Source organism: Folsomia candida, unplaced genomic scaffold, assembly GCF_002217175.1.
Source record: "Folsomia candida strain VU population unplaced genomic scaffold, ASM221717v1 Fcan01_Sc002, whole genome shotgun sequence".
NCBI lineage: Eukaryota > Metazoa > Arthropoda > Collembola > Entomobryomorpha > Isotomidae > Folsomia > Folsomia candida.
The window spans coordinates 15,269,249-15,289,504 of record NW_019091194.1 but is presented as its reverse complement, the minus strand read 5'-3'; the positions used below and the strand labels follow the sequence as shown (position 1 = coordinate 15,289,504).

At 39.7% G+C, this 20,256-nt stretch overlaps 4 protein-coding genes across 5 annotated transcripts in view; 2 read left to right on the top strand and 2 right to left on the bottom strand.

The window, feature by feature from the left end:
• Positions 1-3,361: 3,361 nt before the first annotated feature.
• On the bottom strand, positions 3,362-4,158 carry LOC110843493 (17-beta-hydroxysteroid dehydrogenase 13). Its single transcript, XM_035848134.1, has 3 exons — positions 3,956-4,158; positions 3,661-3,864; positions 3,362-3,583 (listed from the first exon to the last, which is right to left on the bottom strand). Exons 1-3 carry the CDS (start codon positions 4,115-4,117, stop codon positions 3,377-3,379), a joined length of 573 nt encoding a protein of 190 aa, XP_035704027.1. The 5' UTR covers positions 4,118-4,158; the 3' UTR covers positions 3,362-3,376.
• Positions 4,159-7,525: 3,367 nt separating this feature from the next.
• LOC110843492 (pollen-specific leucine-rich repeat extensin-like protein 1) lies at positions 7,526-12,637 on the top strand. Of its 2 annotated transcripts, none has more exons than XR_004834028.1 (7): positions 7,526-9,611; positions 9,760-9,812; positions 9,889-11,645; positions 11,716-11,864; positions 11,934-11,987; positions 12,085-12,249; positions 12,358-12,443. XR_004834028.1 is itself a non-coding variant. In XM_022089459.2 (7 exons), exons 1-7 carry the CDS (start codon positions 9,511-9,513, stop codon positions 12,507-12,509), a joined length of 2,427 nt encoding a protein of 808 aa, XP_021945151.1. In that variant the 5' UTR covers positions 7,526-9,510; the 3' UTR covers positions 12,510-12,637. The 2 variants fall into 2 exon arrangements, 1 of the variants encoding a protein (XP_021945151.1); XM_022089459.2 differs by having other exon boundaries at positions 11,934-11,983; positions 12,358-12,637.
• Positions 12,559-14,895, bottom strand: LOC110843651 (N6-adenosine-methyltransferase non-catalytic subunit). Its single transcript, XM_022089654.2, has 8 exons — positions 14,554-14,895; positions 14,243-14,473; positions 14,039-14,182; positions 13,903-13,938; positions 13,727-13,811; positions 13,312-13,577; positions 13,200-13,245; positions 12,559-13,138 (listed from the first exon to the last, which is right to left on the bottom strand). The coding sequence occupies exons 1-8, from the start codon at positions 14,617-14,619 to the stop codon at positions 12,795-12,797; spliced, it is 1,218 nt and encodes a 405-aa protein (XP_021945346.1). The 5' UTR covers positions 14,620-14,895; the 3' UTR covers positions 12,559-12,794.
• Positions 14,896-16,640: 1,745 nt separating this feature from the next.
• The window catches only part of LOC110845232 (MAGUK p55 subfamily member 5), an 85,296-nt gene continuing 81,680 nt past the window's right edge, over positions 16,641-20,256 (top strand). The window contains exon 1 of the mRNA XM_022091612.2: positions 16,641-18,555. Within this exon, the coding sequence (XP_021947304.2) occupies positions 18,532-18,555 (24 nt within the window). The 5' untranslated portion in view covers positions 16,641-18,531. The remainder of the gene's footprint in view (positions 18,556-20,256) is intronic.

Below are 20,256 nucleotides of genomic sequence, written 5' to 3'. Positions count from 1 at the left end.
AAACGATAGAAAAGAAATCCAACAAATCGCAGAAATGATTTAGGTATAGGATATTTTGTACCCTTTCACAAAAACGAGTTCTCCGATTCTAGGAACAAACACTTCCTCCTCATTCCTCCTCACGCCTTCAACTATCTTCTCAAATAAAATTTGATTGCAAAATCTTTGCATCACCACTCTCGGTACTTCGATATTTCTTCTTATTGAGAGCGGTTATATAAAAATTTTGTAATTAAATTTTATTTAGTAGTTGTGCACGGCCTCACTAAGATTTCCCACTTTTTGGGACCTTATTTATTTAGATGAATATACAATGAGACATGACATACGAAATCTAATATGCTACATATTTTAGTATTTAAGAAGTCAATTTAACAAGTCCATCGATGACTTCGCCATCGATGGACTTCAAACGACGTGGGCGGATCCATCGGTACACTAAATGAATGTACGTGTAAACAGTGTAAGTTATCAGAAAGATAACTTCTAACAATGCACTGAAAAACGTATTTTGGCTGGGAACCTTTCCGTAGATTTTGGGCTTCCATAATCAAAATATCAGTTTTTGTGCCTTATTGATACTATGATGAGAGGGATAATTTGTTTGAGCTACTAAATCACACATGTGGAAATGAACTGAATTGGAGACCGCTAAATGCTTGATGAGGAATAATTAATATTCTCATACCATCCTACGAGTTACAGATCACCAGCACTTGAACCTGAAATTCGTGGTTGACAGAAGCTGCAAAGTGACAGTGCGCAGTGGTGGTACAACATAAATACACAATCGTGGAATAAGTCAAAGGTTGGACAGTGATAACGCTAACCAATAACAAAATTCTATTGCACATGGATGACAACTTATTTTATTCAATTATACATACTTTAGTCTGTGCATAGGTCAGTTGTCAGTGTTGACTGGGATATCAATAGATTAATAATGCGTATGTTTAGTACGGAAAGTATCTATATTATAAGCGAGAATGTCTGTTGGCAACGGAAGTGAAAGTAAATTTGTCTGTGACGGAAGTTTGTCCGTGACGGAAGTGAAAGTAGTGAAAGTCAAGTTTCGAATGCGCGAAAATTCAAAATAAATAAAGCAAGTTCAAAACATGTTTCAAAAGTTGGAGGAGGGGTGCCGTATGTTTTAAAAGGGTGATTATCTAATGGTGGTTATCTGACCGTAGTCGTCTTTGTGTGATTCTCTAATAAGGGTGGGCGTACGTGAGTGGTTATCTTTGCGGGGTTGTTATTTGTGGGTGGAGTTATCAGAAGGTGGTTATCGTGATGGACGGTTATCGTGATGGACGGTTATCTTGATGGGTGGTTATCTTGATCGATGGTTATCTTTGTAGGTAGTTATCTATGGGTGGTTATTCTGGTTATCTGTGATCGGTTAAAGGTGTTATCCGAAAATTTGTTATCAAGATCTTACACTTCGTAGTTTCAAGTTGAAGTGCAAGATGAAGTGCAAGATGAAGTGTTATTGCATTTCACCTCATCTTGCACTTCGACTTTTGCACTTCGTAGTTTCAAGTCGAAGTGCAAGTCGAAGTGCAAGATGAAGTGCTATTGCATTGCACTTCATCTTGCACTTCGTAGTTTCAAGTCGAAGTGCAAGTCGAAGTGCAAGATGAAGTGCAAGATGAAGTGTTATTGCATTTCACCTCATCTTGCACTTCGACTTTTGCACTTCGTAGTTTCAAGTCGAAGTGCAAGTCGAAGTGCAAGATGAAGTGCAAGATGAAGTGTTATTGCATTTCACCTCATCTTGCACTTCGACTTTTGCACTTCGTAGTTTCAAGTCGAAGTGCAAGTCGAAGTGCAAGATGAAGTGCAAGATGAAGTGTTATTGCATTTCACCTCATCTTGCACTTCGACTTTTGCACTTCGTAGTTTCAAGTCGAAGTGCAAGTCGAAGTGCAAGATGAAGTGCTATTGCATTGCACTTCATCTTGCACTTCGTAGTTTCAAGTCGAAGTGCAAGTCGAAGTGCAAGATGAAGTGCTATTGCATTTCACTTCATCTTGCACTTCGTAGTTTCAAGTCGAAGTGCAAGTCGAAGTGCAAGATGAAGTGCAAGATGAAGTGTTATTGCATTTCACCTCATCTTGCACTTCGACTTTTGCACTTCGTAGTTTCAAGTCGAAGTGCAAGTCGAAGTGCAAGATGAAGTGCTATTGCATTGCACTTCATCTTGCACTTCGTAGTTTCAAGTCGAAGTGCAAGTCGAAGTGCAAGTCGAAGTGCAAGATGAAGTGCTATTGCATTTCAAGTCATCTTGCAAGTCGATTCTTGCACTTCGCATTGTCGTCCAATCGTTAAGTTGAAGTGCAAGACGACTTGCAAGATGACTTACTATTGCATTACAAGTCATCTTGAAATGCAACTTAACAATTGGACTACAATGCGAAGTGCAAGAATTGATTTGCAAGATGACTTGAAATGCAATAGCAAGTCATCTTGCAAGTCTTCTTGGACTTCGAACTAAAGATGCCACCACTAGACGTATTGCAACAATAGACTTGAAATGCAACAGTAAGTCGTCTAGAAATATGACCGGAAGGCGGGCTTATTAGCTAGTTATTATATATCTAGCTTTAGGGATAGCTGAACAATTCAATTCATTGGAGTATGGCTTGTCAGCCTAGTCTTCCTTGTAGTCTCCGTCAAAAAGTTTGTTATTCACTGCCCGGAAGAATGCAAAGGGTGTGAGGCTATACAAAGAATACAGAAAATTTTAAATACAGAGTGCGAAAATTGGTGCAATGTTCCATTCATGTGGCTACATACCTTTTGAAAAGAATGACTAGTTCGAAGCCTTTTGGAATAATGACTTTCTCCAAATTTCGCTGAATTCCATCGATGATGACGGTGGCCACATTTTCAGCATTAAGCCAAACGTCCTTCTCATTAGTTCCCCTGTAATGATTAATGAAGTGGTCTAAATATGTATGCACAAGGTCTTTACAACATTTCATGTTATTGTATTCATGTGCTATAACTTACTTCACGTTTAAAATTACACCTTTTGTTAGCGGAGTTTTAATAAATGAGGGGAAAATAGTAGTAAATTTGATTTTGTTTGGATTCAAAGGGTGAACCCGTGGCCGTAACTCATCTTGCACGGATTCTAGATAGCCTCTGATTCCGAACTTTGCAGCAAAATAAGCAGCACCATACTTATAGCCGAAGAAGGAGCCCAAAGATGCAGTGGTGACAATGTGACCGTGATTATTCTGGAAATAATAGTATATACGTGAAACAACATAGCATATTAGGAGGAAAAGAGACAAAGAGTTGTATTTATGTATCGGTTCTAGCAAATTTGATTATTTTATCGCATCCATAGACAATATTTCCATGTATGGATTCATAAATTTTCTACGTATGTATTCATTCGCCGAACGTTTACCTGGATCATACTGGGCAAAAATGCACGGAGCGTCCAAAATTGGGAGATCAGATTAATTTGGACCGTTTTCTCCAAATCTTCAGGTTTTGAGTTGATCAAGTCTTTCGCTCTGACAATTCCTGCATTATTCCAAAGGATGGTCACATCCCCAACTTCTTGTTGTACCTAAATTGAAGTATATTTATTTCACGACCAGTCGTCAGTTGATTTGCATATTTGCATATTTGATATTTATTTTGTACCTTTTTCGCAGTTTCTTCAACTTTCAATCGATCTGTAACGTCCAATTGGTATGCAAAAATCTTGGCTCCAAGTTTTTTTGCGTCACTGGCAGTTTTTTTGTTTTCCTCGTCATTCCAGTCCCACAAGACCAGGGTTGTTCTCGAATGGTTCTTGGCTAGCTGAAGAACCGCTTCTCGCCCGATCCCCGTAGACGATCCAGTTATCTACATATCACGGTATAAGTAAGCTGTGTATGTATACACGCTTCTGCATTTTTCATAAATCGTAACTAAATTTTTGGCGACGCTTTCATACCAGCATAATTTCTCCATCCAATGACTTTTTGGGGGCTGGGACGAATACCCTAAAAAGTAGGTTTGCATAGCAGTAGAGTCCATAAAGGAGCATAAGCAGAACTTCCCCAATCACTTTTAAAACAGTCAGCACCTTTTCACTTATTTCCTTATTTTCTGCCATATTTGCACAGCTAAGTTTTTCATGGTTCGGTATAATTTAGTAGGTGCGTAGAGTAATGGTAGTGGACTTGGATGAGGTTGTTAATTAAGTGATGATTAATTTTTGGTCTTACCGGGAGAATTGCGTTTGGAACTTCGCTTGAAAGGTTGCGACAATTGCTTCGACGCCTAAAAAACTTCAATTTTCGAAAACCCTGGTACCTTTTGGAACCAGTGTGCGTCGCAGAAACTGTCGCCCAGAAACAAACCGCACAAAAATTGTCAACACTCACATTTCGTGCTCTCGATTGTGGAATTAATTTTTTAATCATGGATGTATTATGGTAAATTGTCAAGCAATCTTGCACTCAAAGTTAGCGAGGAGAAAATATCAAAATGTCTTTTCTCCTCACTGAAAGACTGCTGGAAGAAAATAAGAAAACTGCCTTTTCTAATTAAAAAAATGATTATCGAAGGGTTTTTACGAGCCTGTCGACAAAAAATTGAAGGAAAATAAAACTTGATTTGTTAGGGAAGGAAGAAAATAATTCGCGGTAGGTGGGTCAAAAGGTCAAGTTGTCTTTGATAGTTTAAATTGAACATTTTATCATAATGCTAAAAAATAATTCTTCAGTTTGTAACTGGAGTTAAAGATCACCATTTCTTTTCTTTCTTGTTTTAGGAACGACGACTGATTACTGAAATTTTGCTTGATTGGTCCTATCCGGATCGTCCATTGATGATCAATAGGAAGTACTCGTACAAATTGCTCAATATGCACAGCCCGGACAATTTTTCAATCATCATGGTGGATCAGACTTCCGTGGTGATTCAAAGGCAGATTAAGGAGGCAATGGATCTTTATCTGCACAACATTGCCGGTTGTGCACCGGTTGTCGTTTCTTGTCTAAAGGATAGACTTCCTGTACCTGTCAAATTTGAGGATGGGTATGATCATAAATGGGACCTTGCGACATGTCAACAATACCAATAAGAAGCATTGTGCTCAATTTCATGCAAATCGGCCGAGAAATGGCGAAATTATGGCATGGCGACGAAATTTGGCGAAAACAAGGGGGTGGCGATGAGTTTGACCTTGCGACATGTCGATAACACCAAAAAGAAGTCTCTGTCGAAGTTTGATGGAAATCGGACGAGAAATGGCGAAGTTATGGCATGGCGACGAAATTTGGCGGAAACAAGGTGGTGGCGATGAGTGCAACCTTGCGACATGTCGACAACAGCAAAAAGAAGTGTTGTGCCAAATTTCATGCATTCATGCAAATCGGACGAGAAATGGCGAAGTTATGGCATGGCGACGAAATTTGGCGAAACAAGGTGATGGCGACGGTTGGGACCTTGCGACATGACGATAACAACAAAAAGAAGTCTCTGTCGAAGTTTGATGGAAATCGGACGAGAAATGGCGAAATTATGGCATGGCGACGATATTTGGCGAAAACAAGGGGGTGGCGGTGGGTGGGACCTTGCGACACGTCGACAACACCAATAAGAAGCATTGTGCTCAATTTCATGCAAATCGGCCGAGAAATGGCGAAATTATGGCATGGCGACGAAATTTGGCGAAAACAAGGTGATGGCGACGGTTGGGACCTTGCGACATGTCGACAACACCAATAAGAAGCATTGTGCCAAATTTCATGCAAATCGGACGAGAAATGGCGAAATTATGGCATGGCGACGATATTTGGCGAAAACAAGGGGGTGGCGGTGGGTGGGACCTTGCGACATGTCGACAACACCAATAAGAAGCATTGTGCCAAATTTCATGCAAATCGGACGAGAAATGGCGAAATTATGGCATGGCGACGATATTTGGCGAAAACAAGGGGGTGGCGGTGGGTGGGACCTTGCGACATGTCAACAACACCAATAAGAAGCATTGTGCCAAATTTGATGGAAATCGGACGAGAAATGGCGAAGTTATGATATGGCGACGAAATTTGGCGAAAACAAGGTGGTGGCGATGACTGCGACCTTGCAACATGTCGATAACACCAAAAAAAATCTCTGTCGAAGTTTGATGGAAATCGGACGAGAAATGGCGAAGTTATGGCATGGCGACAGAAGTGGGCGAAAAAAAGGTGGTGGCGACGGGTGGGACCTTGCGACATGTCGACAACACCAAAAAGTAGTGGCTGTCGAAATTTGACGGAAATCGGACGAGAAATGGCGAAGTTATGGCATGGCGACGAAATTTGGCGAAAACAAGGTGATGGCGACGGTTGGGACCTTGCGACATGTCGACAACACCAAAAAGAAGCGTCTGTCTAAATTTGATGGAAATCGGACAAGAAATGGCGAAGTTATGGCATGGCGACAACCTTTGTCGCCATGCCAAGCATTTATAAGGGGGGGAGCTGTTGGCCGCCCTTAGAAGGGCGTTTCCAGAGCACACGACGAGGACGTCGCTCCCTCGTGCTCCACGCGGGCGGGCCCCCACTCGCGCCCTGAGGCGCATGGGGGGTCTACCTCCACCGACCGGGAAAGCCCTGCCCACGTCACCGCCTCTGCAACCGCGTTCCCCTAGGGGGCCCGTCTGACCCTCGCCTTACGAGGTGGGAGCGCACCCGTAAATCGGCCCCCATTAAGGCTTCGAACTCGGGAACCCGGTCGGCCCCAAGGGGAGGTATCGCTAAAGAGCGGCGTCACCCAAGGGTTGGAGGTAGAGAGCCCCTCTCACTTGCCAAGCGCCACCCGCACTTTTGGCAAGCCCCGCCGGCTCCCCACCCGGTGAGCTTGCTTGGTGGGAGGAGCATTGGAGGGGGGACCTTCCCGTAAGGCTCTCCCCTTGCAGCGTTGCTCCCCCGGACCACCCCTCCAACGGGAAGAGAGTCGGGGCTGTGGGACAAACCACGGGTGGACCCGGAGAGGCAGGGCGGCCCAAGGGCGCAGCTGCAATGGGGAGCTCACGAGCTCCTCCCGCAGACTGACAAAAATTTCTGGTGCAGCTCCTTTTATTGGTTCAGTAGTTCAGTGACAATTTGAAAATGAAATTGACGCGACTATGTGGACGTAGACATCTGTCCGACACTGTATACCCTCCGGAGGGCGGTGAAAGTTCTGCTATAAATAGCACCCAGTCATACTGTATGACTTGGTGCTATTAATAGCCTATGTATATTAATAGCACCTGAGATAAGCGGCCTCACATGTTCCGTGTTATATTATAATTACATATATAGTAGTTATATAGTATATAGCACACGCGTGCTATAGGTATACAGCTGTATACCTGTGTATAGCTATATATATATATATATATATAGTATATATATTTAGTAGTGATATACATACACATATGTTATATAGACACAGGTATACAGGTGGAAGTTGTGCTATATACTATATACTATATAACTACTATATATGTATACCTACATTGCCTACATATGTTATAGCGGCCTATTTCAAATGTTTACAATTGTTACGAATAATTCAATTAATTATTTCGACGTCGTTAGCATTGGGTAAATGTCGATTCTTATAGGTTTTTGGTCGCTGATTTCGAATCTGAGGTCAGTTTTTCGATTGCGACATCATGGGAAGGGACACAGGGCCAATTAATTATGTTAAAATAACACGTAAAATTATAAAGCTGCAAATATAAGGCTTGGTTTGGTAGTAATTTATGAATAAATTAAAAGTTGACATAACTTCATGTAACTCTTGTCAATCAGAGAGTGAAATGTTTGGGAACCCATCACTATGTGGTACTGCGGCAGTATTACTGCCACTATGTGATCATTTTTGTAGTAATCTACATGCCAACTGCAACTTTGTCTCTTCACGATGTCTTCACGAAGTCTTCACGATGATTACTTCGACGATGAAAAAACTTCAATTTTCGAAAACCCTGCTACCTTTTGGAACCAGTGTGCACTCACATTTCGTTCCCCATGAATTAATTTTTTAACCATGGATACAAGAATCAGTCCACATTAGCAACTCCATGTTTCCTTGCATCTTCATTTGCCACCACTGACTTGGTTTCTTTAATTTTGCCCTCGTATGTCACTGCTTTGTCCGATTCACTTGTGACCGAGGCGCAGGACTTGTGGAAGTCAATTAGTTGTGAAGAACTACCTCGCAGTACAATTACTTCTTTTCAATCATCCTGGGAAAGTCCAATTTTCAATTACGTATCTTCACGTATCCTGGAATCATCCACCACCCCAATAAATACTGCTAGGATTTTGGCATCAAGGTCAAAAGAATCAGGTGCATGGTTGCAAGCTTTACCATCGAGGAATTTAGGCACACTTTTAGACGATAATTCCTTCAGGATTGCAATAGGTTTGAGGTTAGGGTTAAATTTATGTTTCCCTCATAAATGTGTTTGCGGCGCACAAGTAGATGAACTAGGCTTACATGGTCTTTCATGTAAAAAAAGTGCTGGCAGGCACTCTAGACATACGCAAGCCAATGACATTATAAAGAGAGCCTTAATTTCTGCAGACATACCAAGCATTAGGGAACCATTAGGGTGTTGTAGGACAGATGGAAAAAGACCGGATGGTCTAACACTAATACCTTACAAACAGGGACGCTCACTAATATGGGACTTTACATGTACAGACACTTTTGCCCCCTCTTATCTCTCTCACACACTTAGACATGCTGGCACAGCAGCAAAACTAGCCGAGACCAAAAAACACAAACTGTACTCTGAACTTAAAACAAACTATATCTTTGTTCCGGTGGCTATCGAGACATCAGGAGTATGGGGGACGGAAGGGTTGAAGTTCATCCAAGATGTTGGGAGGAGGATGAAGGATGTCACTGGACCAATGTCGACAACTTTTCTCATTCAACGGATTAGTTTGGCAGTTCAACGCGGGAATGCGGCATCAATCATGGGAGCTGTCCCCAGTCAACGAGGATTAGAAGAATTATTTTATATTTTAAATGATAGGTCGTTTTATTTACAAAAATCATGTAAGGGGCCGAATGGTGATCTCGGACGCCTATCCGGATCAAGTAAAGGTTTTCCCAACCCACCAACATCGGGTTTTTCCTCTACTCCCCAAGCCAACTAAGTGTATTTCATAGTTTATCAATGTTTATGTTAATAATAAATAATACGTTAGAAATCAGTGCAGTTGCAAATGTGAAATCGGCTATTTCGGCGTTCTGTTAGAAATTTTTGTGCTTTAATTACCGTTAGCGACGGCCCAAATAATTAGCACTTCAAAAATGGAGGTTTTTGAGGCTATCGAAGCAACTGTCGTAACCTTGTATTATGATAAATTATCAAGCAATCTTGATCTTGCGTATCGTGGGATAATTTTTTTTTGCGCCAGACCATTGCAACTCGAAATCTATTCTCTATTCAGCAAATAGTGCATAAAATTCTACAGGACCACAAACCCGAAGCTAAAAATATTGAGAACAATGTCGTCGAATAAGGATCTCGAAGATGCCTCGAAAAAGCAAGTTCGTAAATCGTTTTCACCTGCGCATACGTCTCCAAAACTTGAAAATAAAGAAGTCAGGTAATAAAAGTTTACATTTATCGTGTTTCAAAATGAAACACTGTAGGCATAATTTGAAAACAACAATTAAAGTTTTTAAATTCAACGAATCTAATCCAAATGAACAAACATATGCATAATTCTCATCCATTTGTGCAATATGCAACAGGAAATTGATGGATGCACTTGAAGCAGAGAAAACTCCGGATGCAGGACATGAAGGTAATTCCTAATCTGCCTTAAACTAGTTTGGTTTGGTTAACGCAGACTTATGTTAACTTGATAAACCATATGCAAGGCACAAGTCATAGACTGAACATTAGTGAAGACACAGTGAAGCAAAAGAGGATCATGAGCTTCATACCAGGCCCACCTCTGATTCCAACGGGTGAAGGACGACAATCAGGGGAAGGACGACATTCGGGTGAAGCAAGAAAATCAGATGGAGGAAGACAATCCATTCCGACCAACAATGATTCGCCCAAAATAGTCAAAGCCATATCAACACCCATAATGCAAAATCAGAAACCCGGGGAAAAAAAGGCCGCTGTGGAGGCAGATCTTCTAGAACAAAAGCAAGCCAACCAACTGTCAAAACCAAGGGATGCTTCAACCCGAATGGAACAAGTTAAAAATGTCGAAATATCACCGCCACCTCAAATTTCAAGATCGATTCAATCGTCATTGAAGCAAAAAGAAATTTCAAAACTAAAAGAATCTACAATTTCAATCAAAGGAAACTATATCGAAAATACCAAACCGACAATAACCGCAGCTCAGCTACCGCAAAAATATGTTGAAATTTCAAAGCCAACTCCAGCTCCAGCTCAACCACCACCGAAACCGGTTGAAATTTCTAAGCCAACTCCAGCTCCAGCTCAACCACCACCAAAACCGGTAGAAATTTCAAAGCCAACTCCAGCTCCAGCTCAACCACCTCCAAAAGCGGTAGAAATTTCAAAGCCAACTCCAGCTCCAGCTCAGCCACCACCGAAACCGGTTGAAATTTCAAAGCCAACTACAGCTCCAGCCCAACCACCACCGAAACCGGTTGAAATTTCAAAGCCAACTACAGCTCCAGCCCAACCACCACCAAAACCGGTTGAAATTTCAAAGCCAACTACAGCTCCAGCCCAACCACCACCAAAACCGGTTGAAATTTCAAAGCCAACTACAGCTCCAGCCCAACCACCACCAAAACCGGTTGAAATTTCAAAGCCAACTACAGCTCCAGCCCAACCACCACCAAAACCGGTCGAAATTGCAAAGCCATCTACAGAACCAGCTCAGCCACCACCAAAACCGGTTGAAATTTCGAAGCCAACTACAGCTCCAGCCCAACCACCACCAAAACCGGTTGAAATTTCAAAGCCAACTACAGCTCCAGCCCAACCACCACCAAAACCGGTCGAAATTGCAAAGCCAACTACAGAACCAGCTCAGCCACCACCAAAACCGGTTGAAATTTCGAAGCCAACTACAGAACCAGCTCAGCCACCACCGAAACCGGTTGAAATTTCGAAGCCAACTACCGCTCCAGCCCAACCACCGCCAAAACCGGTTGAAATTTCAAAGCCCGCAGTTTCTGCAACACAAGCAGCCCCACAACCTGCAGAAATTTCGAAGCCAACTACAGCTCCAGCTCAACCACCACCAAAACCGGTTGAAATTTCAAAGCCAACTGCAGCTCCAGCTCAACCACCACCAAAACTGGTAGAAATGTCAAAACCCGCAGTTTCAGCAGCCCAGCAACCAATTTCGAAGGCGGCGATGACTGCAAGCCAGGCACCACAAAAGCCGGCTATAACTGCAACTCAAAAACTGCAAAGATTTGATGGGATAGAAAAAAACAGCGCCAGTGTTTCTAGTTTAGCTGCGAAGCTGGGGGGCCCAGAACCAATTATAGATGACAGTCAGAAAGAACAGTTGAGGAGTACGATGTCCAAGATTTTTAACGTTAATATTAGTGCTCCACGTCAAGGAAGTGGAGACGAACTTAGTCAACTTAAGCAATTTGGGATACCAAGCCAAACCCGTCTAGTAGATGCTTTACTAGTACTTAATAATAAATTATGTTCATGTTAAGATAAAGTAGGATTGCGTAATTAATTTCAATGCTTCGCAGGACGCGGATGCAGTGCAGTATGACTTTGGAGGACTGATGAGGGAGTATTACAGCTATGTGCTTCGATCTTACTGCTTAATAAACATGCAAGACAGGTATCGTGGCGCTAGCAGTCATTCCAAATGTTTCACAACAATTGACGTTTCAAAGTAAGGGTGCTTTTAGCATTGGTTTGAATTTTTGCAGAGTATATGCAAATACATTTTACGTGTTTTTAGAATTGGGTCAAAGGAGGAAGAGCAAGATAAAGGAGCTGCCAAAAAAACACGCAAGTTTGCACATTATTAATTTGCTGATAACTTTTGACTCAGTTCGGATTTTTGTAAATGTGTCATCATGATATGAAGTAATTTTGAATTGTAACCGTAGGCAAGATGGAGGCACAACTGCAACTTTTAAAAAAGGTTGCGTATGATGCTGATCATTTTAATTACATAAAAAGTATGGCCAACACTCAGCCCGTGACGTTGCCCATCACTCTTCTACATGGAGTCACTGAAGAAATGGTTCCAGTCCTGGAGGACGTTTTTCGATGTAATATATATTTACATAAACATATTTATGCATGCGTATTATCATGTACCATCTTAGTTGCTATTCATTGTTCTCTAAATAACATTTTCCTTATTGAATCTTAATTAGTTTATGGCAAAAATCTTGGACACGATCATATCTGTACTCACAAGGCAGGCAGCCATTACATCAAAATGAGGAGACGAGTGGCGATGTACAATAAAATTAGCGGTGGCAGTTCGTTCAGTAAATTAGATGAAGGCGAAGCCGAGGGGGAATAAAAAAAACGTAGTTATTCTCCAGGAGTGCAGAGAACTAAATTCACAGAACCTTGTTTTCATAAGCAACTTGTACTTATTTATTTAATTTCCCAAGACTGATTAATAAATAGAGTATTCTTTGAAAATTATTCAATTCACAATAAAAATTTATGGAAAAAATCACAATAGGTATACTGCGGATCGGGTATAAAAGTCAATATAATACGTACGCTAAAAAAGTAACTTACATGTTTATATAGTATGTATGATAATACAAGATTAAATTGAGAAAACAATTGTTCGTCACTATCTGGGTCTTCCTCGAAAAGATCGATTTCCTGCTTTCGGTGGTGGGGATTTCGGTCTCAAAGATTCAATTCGTTCGGTACAACCAGTGGTTATGTTCCCTCCTTGTGCAAAATACGAGGCATAAGTCTCGGAATTAAAGTTATTAATAGTCAATTGTGGCCCAATTGTGAGCCAACCAGGACGAATAGTTGAATCCCGTCCAAAGAGATGAAGCCTTCGACGCCCAAGACAAAAATGTTCAATAATGTTGAATATTTCTGCTGGTTTTTCCATTGAACCATATTCTTCTTCTTCGGTGATGATAAGATCAATGTCAACATTTGCATGAATGAAATCACCATCTGTAGATCCAAACCTTCAATGTAATTACCACTAGTCTTGAGACACATAGGCAATACTAACCTGTAGACCGTCGTACCGTCCCTTTTATTCCCATAAGGCAATGCTCCTATGTTTGGATAAATAAGTGAGACTAATTTTTAGGAATTTTATTATAGAACTAGTGAAAACAGACCTTTGTGCGCTGGAATACAGCCTTGGTCTCTAAATTTTTTGAATGTCCAGGATTACTTATATTTGTCCTTATCCAGCAAATATCTTCGCATCGACGAAATCCCCATCGTCTCAAACAAATTCTTCCTAAATCCAGTCCTTCAGAAGATCCACACCACAGGAATAAGAAAGACCTCGGGGCCGCAACACTCGGAATGTCTAAAGACATGATTTGATCCCAACTCCAAAAATCAACATCCGTTCCAGTGACTCCACGGCGTTGATATTCTAAATTAAATATATACTATATTTATCATATTTTCTGGTTGTATTTTAATGTTCCTTTCGTTGGTTGACGTATATATATACCGGATAAGCGGTTGCAAATATATTAGAACTTCAAAAAGCAGTTATAAATAACCAGGCGTCACTTATACCTTCAAGAGGTGGCTCAACATGAATCACATCGAACTTGACAGCCAGGCTTGATAATTGAAAATCTCGAAGATCGGCGTTCAAGTACTGACAAAAAAATTTAATCAGGTTTTTCTCACGATCCACTGTTAGATTTTATATTTCATGCTAAAACAGTTCTCAAAATTACTAATCTTACCATTGGTGGCGATGCAGTTTCCTGTATAAGGTCATCCTGAAACGAAATACGGTAAGATTTTAGTGCATCTTATTACAAACTAAGTACTAATGCTAGCATATGCAAATTGTAGATTTTCTGTTGTTGTATAACAAACCTTGAGTCGAATTAATTCCTTCAACTTTGGATACTCTTCAAATCTGTCAGCCAATCCAGTATCCCTAATGAAATTTTGTGGTCTTTGCCCCGTGTCTACAAAATGTTGACAATAGTCGTTATGTGGATTTGAGGATTGGGTCCCCTATTTATTGCAAATATCTTTAGAACAACCCATGGATTTTGTTATTAAATGAAACCTCACCTTCAGGAAGGTTGACGAATCCCTGTACAACTGAGGTGTGTCTCCTTCAACTCCTCCCCCACTTCCGAGGGCCCCTCTTCCATCCTTTTCATTATCATCGGCTCTTTTAGCTTCAGTTTTAGCCTGCACCAATTGTTGCGCAATGTCGGATGATGATGTCGATGACGGATAACAGTCGCTTTCTCTGGAGTTCAATGCCTTTCGGAGGTTTTCAATAGAATCAACGCCATGCTAAAATAAAGTGAAAAACGAGGTTTTAAAAATATTTTCAACAGTAAGCAAAAATCACGAATACTAATTGAACTACTAACTTGTTGTGCAAGGAGCTGCTTCCTTTTCCGCGATCTTTCACGCACAGCTTGAATAGTCAGACTCATTTTTCTTAATTGTCAGTCGATAGTCCAATAAGCCACGAAAAATAAAATAAATGTCTGATTATGTATGAAAATACAAATAAAGTGTTTCAAAAACCATGTTCCCTTTCCGCAACTTTACACTTTAAGGAAAGTGAACAATAAACTACTTAAAACTGTGCACCCAGAAAAAGCAGACCTCAATATTATGAATGCAAATGCAATAATATTCGAAAATTCGAATTTGTTAAAAAAAAATAACAGGAACGAAGCTCAATGTCAAGAGCCGAGAATTTGAAGAGTCCGCATCTCACTCTTCCCCGAAACAAAGACAACGGCATCGTAGTTGCATAGTGCATTTTCTCTGTAAACAAAATCATGCCCATGAGTTTACATAACAAATTTGGTAATTTGCTTTCGTTTTGGTCAAAATATTCTGATCTATTCTCATTATTTCTAATGCTCACCTAAAATATATGTGCAATGGCTAATAAATTTCAGACCATTATTGAATACTATTTACTTCTACATATTTGTATATTCTCGAATTTGTGTCTATGAAAGTAGATACCTATATGCATTGGGTGGTGTGTATGGGTTCTTCTCGCTTGTCAGGTCATAAGTGACAATAGTAAATCTTCGTCAGTCCCTGAGAAACCTTGATGTATATCTTTACCATCAGACTGGAAGGGACGACGTACACACGCATTTTATAAAGGCTCCTTCTACGGTTGAGCTTAGGGCAGAGAATGAGGGAGAAGACTTGAAAAAAATTACAAAGTCACGAAGACGCCCCACTGTTGGTGGTGGTAGGCATTATTCTTATATTCTCTGAAATGTCGGTTGAGATATATGATCAAGAAATGGTCTGGTCCATCAGAGCACTTGGAAAACCTTTGCTATTCACAAGCCCTTCACTAGCTCGGGTGTGTACGCCGTACTTCAAGGTCAAAATACATCACATCTTTACACACACTTTGGTTTTAAATGCATATTTGAAACAGTCTGATTGCGTTCATGTCCACTCTGCCTGCGTATGACTTGTTTTTCACATGCAGAGTATTGTGCAGAGTATTAATGACGAAATGTTCGTGGTCGATTCAGTCCTTCTCACAATTGAAAGAGAAACAGAAGAAAAATTGCACGCATCAAAACTTCGTTTCATATACAATTGAAATTAAAATTGTAATGGACTCTTATTTTCTTCCTCCCACGATTCTGTAAAGACGGGGAACTAATTATTCATCGACCATTCCTGTTTCGTATTATTATTTGTACCAGCAAAGCGCTCATGTGGATGGCATGGTCAACTCATTTCTGCTACGCAAGTGGATGCATCATGGACAACAGGTACCTGAAAGTGTGCATGTGTATGTAGCTTTGTGCCGCAGGGGATCTCGAACATTGGCTGGAAGAAGACGGATATGTGTACCCAAATGCTTCATTTCATTTTCATCGTTGCCTATATAATCATTCCATATGTACAATCAATGCTCTTGTTGAAACGCCTGAAACTAAAATTACGAACGGAGCAAAGCCAGGTCTAAAAATGAAGGTATCGTCCAGATAAAAAATCGTGTGGTTGTTGGACACTTATTTACGGTGCATTGTATGAACTTCTGATGTGATTTCCTTTATCAACCATCCATCCAATTTAATGATATAAATATGTTCACTCACTCGGTTTTCAAAACCCAAGTTGTCTCATGTCTACCTGTTCTCAGGCCAGATATGTATGTATATTGTTATTTTGGTATGTGTTCATCTACTTAAAAAGTAACGACAACGAGTTGCTGATGCTACAATGTTGAGCTGGTCTTGCCGCTTGTCATACAGGGACAGGTTTATCCTTTGGTTGTTGGTGCTGGTTGATGCAATGTTACTATATTTTACAAACCCTTGTATTAAATCTCTTAAATCTGTGCATGGCAAAGAATATGGCCTGAAGAATTCTGTGCGAGTCAAACTCTCATCATCATGAAGACATGGACGGCTTTGGTTTATACTACGGACTTGGTTTTGGTTTCAGTCAGTGAATTGTTGGTTACTGCATCGTTTGCAGGTGTGGAATATATTGGTGCAAAGGTTCCCATCGAAAAGCACGAATAATCTGTACCTTAACTATTTAGCTTGTTCTTCTCATGAACGGGCGTCGTCTTATTATTGGTGTAACCATCGTATTTGTTGGAGCGTATTGAATCGAGGAGTCTGAGAAATAAATACAAATTTTGTTTTGTTCTTGGTTTGTTTGTTGTCCGTGAATTCTGTGAGACAAAAACTGTTATTCTACATATAAAAGTATGTGAATGTGTATGGAGTTTGAGCACTGTTTTATGTGTTACGCAACTAAACTAAACTAAATAAATAGTATTGGCATTATTTGTATTTGCTCAACAATCCCAAGTTGTACGATTAACTTTTAATCAAATTTGATACATTTAATATCAACTGTGCGCCCAAGTTGCAAATAGTTCTTCGTCCAGGAGGAAGAGAAAACATTAGTGAACAATTTTGCTGGTCGCAATTTAGTTATTGCAATTGCATTGTCTTTTTTTCTCTGCATAGCTGACGAAGAGTTGAGACATGTGAAGCAGAGGACAAAGAGCGAGCAAAAGTTTGTAGACAACGATGATGTGCGTTGTGGAATCCTTATGTGTTTGGTGTCTCATAAAATTAAGGAAATTCAAGATTTATAGTGCAATTAAGGTGTAAATGGTGAGATTCCACTTTCTTCTTCTGCATCCTCTCCACTCCACCGAGTCGAAGGGCCCTGAATAGTCTGCCACACTTGCAAGAAGGCTGAAACATTTTTCTTCAACTTCTAACCTGGTGCACGAAACCGGTAACAAATTGCAACCAAGTATGACTCCCTGATTTATTGAATGGTAAATGGTCCACAAATACAACAAAAAAATATGGTGGCACCGAACCAGACAGATTGCACTACATAAAACTATCCAACTAGTCAAACTAAATAAAATACCGGTTTCTGTGCACGTTCCTGCAACAGAAGAGTGCAAATATCGGGAATCAATATATAATTTATTAGCAATTGTATCGAGGACCTTTCATTAACCCGAATTTGGACAATTGCGTGGGATAATACAACTGCGGCCGACATTATCAGTCGTCTCAGCGTGGTCTAATTTGTGAGGATCTCATTTTAAATCAAATTCTCAGTTGGAAGCCTGAGAAAGTAGAGTGGGGGCCTGGCGATATAGCGTTATATTTGCTGCACGACGTCAACTTTTCTTTCAAAAAAAACATATATTGTCCGATAAAAAAAAGAACGTTTGGTTGAGTGGAAAACAAACCCAAGAAAAACCAAATTATTTCAAACATTAAACTCCAACCTGTTGTGGACCCATTGTTTTCTCATGCACTTTGAGAACAATACACCATACGTAGTCACGTAATTTTATTTATATGGCACCCGGCAAGCTAACTGGTGCTCCAACGGAAATGTGGTGAAATAATCTCGGCTCATAATTAGCCTGTTTTCATAGTTGATTTCATAGCCCAAATTTACTTATAGCTTCTTATATTTGTGTATCTCAACTTTTCTGCATATTATTCCATGATATTAAACCTAGATCCAGACATCATCGTACGGATACGTATCTGTAAAGTGTGGAGCAGCCTGGTTTCCGCTGAACCTGTTAAGACTTTTCTTTAATCTTAATTGCCACGAAGGAAGAAAAAAGTGTTTCCGTTGTTCTTTTTGGTTTGGATAGAAACTTCCAAACTTGGGAACACAGGAATTGTTTTAGCGTTTTAAGTGAGTCCTAATGGATTACGATAACCAACATTTCTTTGGGGACTTCTGTGAATACAAGGTTATTTATATCCCGTGAAATTGTGAATAAACTTTAGTGTTTCTTGAAAACTGAAAGTTATACAATAATTTCAACTCGAATATTTAAATATTTTAATATAATGAACACAGGAATTTTAACCAAGGTAAGTCTAAAAAAATTATTTCAATGATCGTAATATAAATTTTAGTTACTAATAATTCCAGGTTAATTCTTATTAGCAAAATCAGTTTATGCTTCTTCACTACGTATCAAAGCATACATACAGGCTTGAAACAAACAAGTAAAAGAATACAGGCATGTGAAACTTGAAATTCTGCTAATGCTAAAGCTGATGATTTTGTTCATGCAACACTTTAATTGAATTGAATGTTTTCATCAACACAAAATTACATTTATTCACTTGTTCACTTGTTCAGCTGTCATTTATTTTTACATATCAGAATTTTACATATTGCCGTTTTGAATGTAGGCAACTCCAGTTCCATTGACAATTTTAATATAAATCTGACCGAAGGGGGAAAACTCGTCTCTTGATGGTATGGGGATGAAACTTATAGTGGCATGAGAATATACACAAATATCGGGGATATTTCCGCGATAGATCGATTTTACGCAATGTGTATATATGTGTATTTATTTCTATTCTCCTGACATTCTTGAGGAATGAATATATTTTTCTTTACAATAAAAACTAACAAAAATCGGTTCATTTAAAGAAGTATTCAAGTCTAGGAATGACATCTGTAATTAGTTATTTTGCATAAAATGAAATTAATGACAGTCATGCTTTTGCTGCACGGAGAGTAATAAGCTGTATGCTATATCTATGTATACTAACATTATGTACATGCTTTCAACCGTGGAAAATATTTTTGTATGCATATACTGAGGATGAGAGTCTCGTCCTCATCATGAGACTCACTTACATTTCTCTGATTGAAGCAAACAATTCCGTATAATTTTATAAAGACATTCGTAGCCTTTCCATCGAAGACTTGTAAAATAAGCCACCTGTTGTTAGCTTAATTTCTAATCTCAAATTGTATTTTAATCCGAAACGGAACAAAGCGTAAACGAGGGAAACTCCTGGTTGGTCCTTGAAGCCAACCATCTATTCAATTGTTAATGCATTTTGTGTGCTATGATTAAGGAAGTAGTTCCATGAGTTTTATCGAGTCAATTGTCAAAATTATTCCACTTATAAAAATTAGATCAAGTGATTTGCAGTGATTTGAACACAAATTATAATAATAGATCCTGTGATACTGCATTAACTGAATTTACCACATACATATATAAGGCACTTGATGTACAGAATGGTAAATGTATTGCGGTCTATTTTGATGCCAAATCAGCATTCAACAGTCTGGACCGATCTCTGTTAGTACGTAAATTAATGTCACAATATAGCCTACATCCTACATATGTGAAGATTATTAATAATTACTTTACAAATTCTATTTTCAAATTTACAAATAGTGATCATAATTATAATAATGATACTGGTATTATTCAAGGGGGGGTGGTTATGCCATTATTGTTCTGTGCCTACCAGGACGATATCTCAAAAATTATGTACTTGCCCTTTACCCTTTTCGCCGATGATTTGTGTGTGTATGTCTCAGGTACCGATTTGGATGACATGATGGCTACAATGAAGAAGCAGATCACTGCCATCCAAAAGTGGTACCTGGACAACAACATGCAGATCAATTACAGCAAAACAAAATACCAAATATTTTTTAAATCACACAACCCACTGCCTGTTAATTATATTGATATACCGATTACACTTGATGACAATACTGTAATTGAGCAGGTATCATGTTTCAAATACCTGGGT